The sequence below is a fragment of the Ochotona curzoniae genome, unplaced genomic scaffold (genome assembly GCF_017591425.1).
Source record: "Ochotona curzoniae isolate NIBS_2020 unplaced genomic scaffold, NIBS_Ocur_1.0 patch16, whole genome shotgun sequence".
Classification (NCBI taxonomy): Eukaryota; Metazoa; Chordata; class Mammalia; order Lagomorpha; family Ochotonidae; genus Ochotona; species Ochotona curzoniae.
In genome coordinates this window covers 165,313-171,942 of record NW_024466706.1, presented here as the reverse complement: position 1 = coordinate 171,942, position 6,630 = coordinate 165,313, and the positions used below count along the sequence as shown (strand labels likewise).

The 6,630-nt window shown below is 57.2% G+C and overlaps 1 protein-coding gene across 1 annotated transcript; it reads left to right on the top strand.

Annotated features, from left to right (window-relative positions):
• The first annotated feature begins 2,431 nt into the window (after positions 1-2,431).
• Positions 2,432-6,186, top strand: LOC121166523 (TBC1 domain family member 9B-like). The gene is given in 7 exon segments (XM_040995690.1): positions 2,432-2,461; positions 2,777-2,842; positions 3,809-3,871; positions 4,279-4,385; positions 5,375-5,469; positions 5,471-5,518; positions 5,663-6,186. Coding segments are annotated over 6 exon segments (888 nt in total). The 5' UTR covers positions 2,432-2,461; positions 2,777-2,781; the 3' UTR covers positions 6,177-6,186.
• The last annotated feature ends 444 nt before the right edge of the window (positions 6,187-6,630 follow it).

Below are 6,630 nucleotides of genomic sequence, written 5' to 3'. Positions count from 1 at the left end.
TACACCCATGCCACTTGTTTATCTTTCATTCAGAGGAGCAGTGGACATCTGCCTTCCTGGCCGTCAAGCCTGTCAGCCATGCTCAGCCCCCTCCTGGCTCTTTCTGACCTGTCCTGAGTTCTGCCCAGTCCTGACAGCTTCCCCACATGCATGCCCCTGTCCTGGGATGCTCCCACACAGCAGGGACAGCCACGGTGCCTCCAGAGAGCTGGGCTGGGTAGCTGTGTGTCCACCCTGAGCTCCGGACAGCTTGCCTGCCATGCATTTCCTACCCAAGACAGTGTGACCTTGCTCAGGAGTCACAGCAGGGGTCAGGGGGTCCTGGCCAGACTAGGTCCCAACATGTAGCCTTAAACAAGCTCCTTGCCCATGGAGCCCCAAAAGATAGCCCGGCACCTTCCATGTGCAGAGCCTAATGCGAGGGAGGGCCTGAGGCCTGAGGGGAGCTCCCTGACTTGCCAGGGTACCTGCTGGGGCACACTCTATCCTCCTGGAGGGTCTGCCATAACTATGAGTGGTCTCAATGTCTGACCCCTTCCCCCCACAGATGTCTGGACAATGTGGTCAATGAGCAGAGACTTCCCCACCAGTGCCACACCTCCATGCCTTGCTGACCAGTGGAGACGAGCCTCCCACACAGACAGACATCTTTGACCTCCTCAAAGCCTCCTATGAGGTCAGCACTCCGTGGGGAGGTGTGGGGGGTGACAGCCCTGCACCCTGTGGCTGTGCATTGTCTCACCTAATCATCCCCACCTGCCTGCAGAAATTCAGCAGCCTGCGGGCCAGCGACACTGAACAGATGCGGTTTAAACAGAGGCTGAAAGTGATCCAGTCGTTGGAGGACACAGCCAAGAGGAGTGTGGTATGTGGGCGTGGGGGGCTCCCACTCAGGCCTGTCTGTGGGGCAGGACGCACACTCCCCTGCTGCCTCACCACCAGTGTCAGCATTAGGATGTGTGGGACCAGGCAGGGGCATGGTGGGGAGAGGACATGGTCGTTTTATTCTGCTCCCAGATGGGCCAGTGGGAAGCCTGTCTGAGGCCCTGTTCCCCCAAAGCATAGCACCCTCTGTCTCCCACATGTCCCCTCCCCTCGCGCCGAGCATCCCACAGCTGCCCTCTGAGCACCTGCGTGCCGTGCCTCTGCCTCCAGCCTTCATCCTCCGCATCCCTGGATGGGTGCAGGTGCCCCTGCCACAGGATCTACTCATGGTCTCTTGACTGCCAACCTCATTCCCACTTCCCCAGTGCCCCCCCCCCAAACCTTTCAGACACTCTGAGGTCACAAGTGACAGAAACGGATGGCTCCAGCTGACTGAGAGCAGCTGGCTGGTGGTTTCAGGACCCCTTCCCAAGAGCTGGCACCTGGGTCACAGCAGAGGTCCAGACAGGAGGAACTAAACAATGTCCCATGTCCCCCACTCTCAGCCCACTAGGGCACAGACCTCAGGGAGCTTGCACTGAGTGGCAGGCTGGGTGGTGAGAGGCCAGCAGGGCAAGGCCCTGCCCTCAGTGGGATGGCCGACTTGCCACACTGAGGGGCAGCTCGTGCCTTTGCCCTGGTCCCTGTGACAATCTGTCTCCTGCTGCAACAGGCACTTGAGAGTCCCTCAGCCCAGCCTGTCTCTTTCTTCTAGGTCCGAGCCATACCTGGGGACACTGGCTTCTCCATTGAAGAGCTGGAAGACCTTTACATGGTGTTTAAGGTGAGAGCCGAGAACAGGGACAGGACCTGTAACTGTGACCTTGTCTTCCAAGAGCATCCTCAGCACAGAGGTTCCTGCCGGAAGAGAAGGGGTTTGGAAGCATCCGTGCATGCACTTGCTGTGAAGTCGCAGTGGTAGAAGTTAAGCCTTGTTGGAGTTTAGGCAGAACACTCCCTTAGAAAGCACAAGGCAGCTTACAGCAGAAGTTCATGGGCTCAAGGAACTGCAGAGTTGAGGGAGACAGTGTCAGGCCTGGCTGGATCCAGGAACTCAGATGCAGTGTTGTACACTCTCTCACCCTCTGATGTTCTCTGAACTGCGCTTCCTGCAGAGTCCGTGGCTGTCTGCAGCTCCAGGGACACGCTATCCCCTCAGTAGCCCCAGGACAAGGGAACCTTTCTTCCAAATCATCAGACTGACTCCAAATGATTAGATTGGATTCAAGTTAGGTTGGTGTTGACTGTTAGGCAAAAAAGAAAAAAAAATTAAGATTTATAGTCTAGTGGCTAAAGTCCTCACATTGTCTGCACTGGGATCCTATGTGGGTGCTGGTTTATATCCTGACTGTTCCATTTCCCTTCCAGCTCCCTGCTTCTGGCTTGGGAAAAGCAGTCAAGGATGGCCCAAGGCCTTGGGACCCTGCAGCCACATGGGAGACATGGAAGAGGCTCCTGGCTCCTGCCTTCAGATCAGCTTACCTCCAGCCAGGGAACCAATGGATGGAAAATCTTCTTCTCCCTTTTCTTCTCTCTGGTAAATCTGCCTTTCTATTTTAAAGATACACACATCCTAAAACTATGTTCTACAACAAAAGTGAGTGCCTCCAGGGGCCTGACGCTGCCTTGGCCATTTCCCGTGGCATCCCTGGCCAGTCTATCCTTCCCTCCCTTGTGGGGCTGGGGCAGCTGGCTGCAGGGAAGGCTGAGCTGGCCTGGCGATACTCTGAGGAAGCCTGGGACTGGCTCCTGGGCCCTCTGCAGGTGTGAGGAGGTCCTGTCCCAGCCCCCTGGAGCCTGCACCGTCCTGGGGAGCCCCTCATCATGCCCTCCTCCTGGCCTTCTCCCACAGGCGGGATGTACCACGGGGACATGACTGAAAAGCTCAAGGTGCTCTACAAGCTGCACCTTCCCCCAGGTGAGCACGTGCCCCCACACCCCTGGATTGTATGAGGCACTGATTGCACTTTAACCTGAAAGACACTGGGTGTTTACAAACTCACCTAAGAATCAGAAAGGACTTGATGACACGGCTGGCGACCATGCTGTGCTGTGACGTCATGTGGCAGGCCCAAAGGGGAAACAAATAGTGTGTGTGTTGAAGGACCCACAGGTCCTGCTGACCGTGAAGGCTTAGCTCATGAACCCGGAGGGCCTTGGCTTCCAGTAACAGGCCAAAGCAGCAGGTGTGCTTCCTGTTACACATGGACCCTGGGCAACCTGGGAAGCTTTAAGTTTGTGCTGTGTGCTTCTGGGTGCAGAGCCCTGACCTCAGACCCCACAGCACCCCAGGCCCTGCACTGTCACCCACGCTCACTGAGGCAGTTGAGGGCTGGGCTACTTCTGTCCTCGCCTGTCTTCTGGCAGCAGGCCTGGGAGACCAGGGCAGCTTGTTCCTCCCCAGGTTCATGTTCACACGTGAACCGCACAGTGTGGTCCTCCTCCAGCGGATGTGCTGAGCACAGGGTTCATGTCTGTCAAGTTCCTTCCCTCCTGGTGTAGCTGTCATAGGTGTGATCCCACGCAGGTGACCTTTTCCTAACGAAACCACAGGATTCATCAGTTCTCAGGCTTGTCCATCACACCGCATTCCTGTTTCATATACGGGAGACTTGTAGTCCGCTGGAAAAAGAAAAAAAAGTGCAAACACGGAGTGGGATACAGCTGCTGCTGCTTTCAGTGATCAAGTGGGGAAATGCCCAGGCCCTCGTTGACGGTGGTGGCAGAGGGCAGAGCCCAGGGTCAGGCCAAAGCAGGAGGCTCCGTGCAGGGAACCAGAACCCGGGGCTGCTCCCGCACAAGCACAGGCTGGACCTCAGCAGAGGTGGGCTGCAGTCCCAGCTGGAGAAGAATGTGCTCCATGTTGTTATTTCCTGGTTGGCAGAGGCACTACCACAGGAAGATCGGGAAGGAAGCAGAAGCGAGGATACCCAAGAAAAGCGAGCAGGTACAGGCCATTCTCCCCTGACGGCCAGTCAGGGTCTCAGGGCTGAGGTCTGGGGTTTCATGTGGGCTGTGACCATCCCCAGTCACTTCTGCAAAGCTCCCCCACTGCCTGGCACCCAGTTGACAGACATGCCCTGAAGGTCAGTGACCTTGGCTGGAGGCCCTGTGATGCCTGGTGTCCCCTGTGAAGCTCTCAGCTCCTCAGGCCAACCTCTCACAGCCTAGAACACAGCCTCAGGACCATCCTCATCCCATTGAGCCATCCCTTCTTCCGGGCATTCTCCCCATCAGCACCTCCCCAGATGCAGGTGCTTTGTAACAGGGCCCATCCCACCCCCTGACCCCAAGCTCAAGCCCTCTTTCTGTCATGGCAGGCCGAGATTAATGTCTTTTCCTTCTGACTCACAGAGGAGAAGGGGACCAGCCCCCCAGACTACCGACACTACCTTCGCATGTGGGCCAAGGAGAGAGAGGCTCAGAAGGAGACCATCAAGGATCTGCCCAAAATGAACCAGGTGGGCCAGGCAGGAGGCTGCAGCAGACACCTCTGCAGAACCCTGAGGGACACCGGGGCCCAGCATGCCATGTCAGCACCACGCCCCAGGGTCCACACAGGGTGGCACTCGTTACTCACTAGCTCACTTGAGCGCCCAGGAGTCCCAGTGAGGATTCTGGAAAGTCAGGAGCTTGTTGCTCAGGGGCCATTTGCACAGGGACCACTTGTTCAGGTGGAGGGACAGTGGTAGGTCTGAGCAGCCCTGGGGAAGGTTACCCCACAGCTGCTTCCTCACACTCCCTGCCCAGGCACCCTGTGCACACAGGCTTGTCTGCTCTCCACTTCCTGCTCTCTGGGGACAGGAGCTTCTTTGTCTTCCCAAGGGTCTCCCAGGCAGGAAGGGGCAACCCCTGGGTTCAGCTGCAGAAAGTAGCCAGAGGCAGTCCCTGAACTACAGCCTGCCCTTAGTGCTTGGGCTGGCCCGGCCCTGGCTATGCCCAGAGGGGCCCTGTGAGCCTAAGCCTTCTCCAGCCTGAGGAATGGGTGGTCTCACCCCTCTCTCAGGCCAGGATGTGGTTTAGAGACCCAAGAGCACCCTCACCCCCTCAGCAGCACCCTCTGGGAGCTTCCCTGAAGGTCAGAGTTGAAGGTGCTTTCACCCAGGCCTAGAAGGCCAAGGGTGAGGCCAGACCCCAGGGAGGAAGCCTTGGTCGAGGCCGGGTTCACACAGCCATGCATCTCCAACAGCAGAACCACAAGTCGGAGCAGAGAGCCCAGCTCAGAGCTGCTGTCCACTGCAGGGGGAGAACCCGGCAGGGCAGAGTGACTGCTTAGGTCCCTCCCGACTCTGAGCCTCCACATTCCCGTGTGTGAAGTAAGCCTAAGGCACTGGTCTGGCACTGATAAACAGGACCACATCCTGGCACCAGTTCCAGTGGCCAGCAGCATGCATGGAGTGAACGCCCGGGCCATCTTACCATCTCCTTGTTCTGCCTTCCCCCTTGATAGGAGCAATTCATTGAGCTGTGCAAGACGCTATACAACAAATTCAGTGAGGACCCCCTGGAGCAGGACTTGTACCACGCCATTGCCACAGTGGCCGGCCAGCCTCCGCATCAGTGAGGTGGGGAATTTCTTCAGTCCCAGTGTCAAGTGGCAAGTGCCCAAGTGGCACTCCCAGCAGGGACCAGGGCAGTTCCACCGAGGATGAGTCCCCACTGCCAGCAAGGGAACCCCCTCAGGCCCAGTACAGGAGCTCCAGCCGCCAGCCATGGGGCATCCCCAGTCACCAGCAAGGGAACCCACCTCAGAACCCAGTACAGGAGTGCCAGCCACGGGGGACCCTCAGTCACCTGCAAGGGAATCCCGTCAGGACCCAGTACAGGAATGCCAGCCAACAGCCACAGGGGACCCCTGGACCAAAGCTGGTGGAGACACCCACCTTGGAAAAGTGCCACAGGAGAGACAGACGGTGGTAGAGGGGGGCAGTGGAGAGGGGAAGGGCTCACCCTCCCAGCTCCTGTCTGATGATGAAACCAAATACAACATATCCATGTCCTCCTACTCAGTGGTCAGCATGGGCTCCCTGCAGTGTGAGAACCCCACAGCCACTGCCCGCATTGGGAACACCATGGACGCAGACTGGTGCATCTCCTTCAAGCAGATCCTGGCCTCCATCCTGCCGGAGTCTGTGCTGGTCAACTTCTTTGAGAAAAGGGTAGACATTGGACTCACGATCAAGGACCAGAAGAAAGTAGAGAGACAGTTGAGTGCCTCCAGTGAGCACAAGCCATCTGTTGCTCTGGGCTGAGCCCCTTGGCTGAGTGATTCTGGCCGAGGCCTCTGTCCCTCCTTCCCTTTGCAGTTTCTTATTAAAGACACAGCCCTCCTGCTCCCCCTTGGAAGCAGTGAGTTGTAAGTGAAAGGAAGGCTGATGCCAACACAGCTGCCTTAGAAAGAGTCTCTGGGCCTGCATCCCCTAGCACAGGCCAGTCCTGGGAACCAGGAATAAGTGGCAGCTCCTCCATTCCTCTCTGCCTGTGGCCTGGGAAGTCAGGACAGGACAGCCCCAAGCATTGTGACCCTGCACCACGTGGGAGACCTGGAAGAAGCTCCTGCCTTCTGGCTTTGCACTGGCTCAGCTCTGGATATTGCGGCACTTGTTGAATAAACCAGTAGATGAAAGATTTTTCTCTCTGTCTGTTCTTCTCTCTGTGAATCTGCCTTTCCAATAATAAAAAATCTTAAAAAATAAGAACACTTCT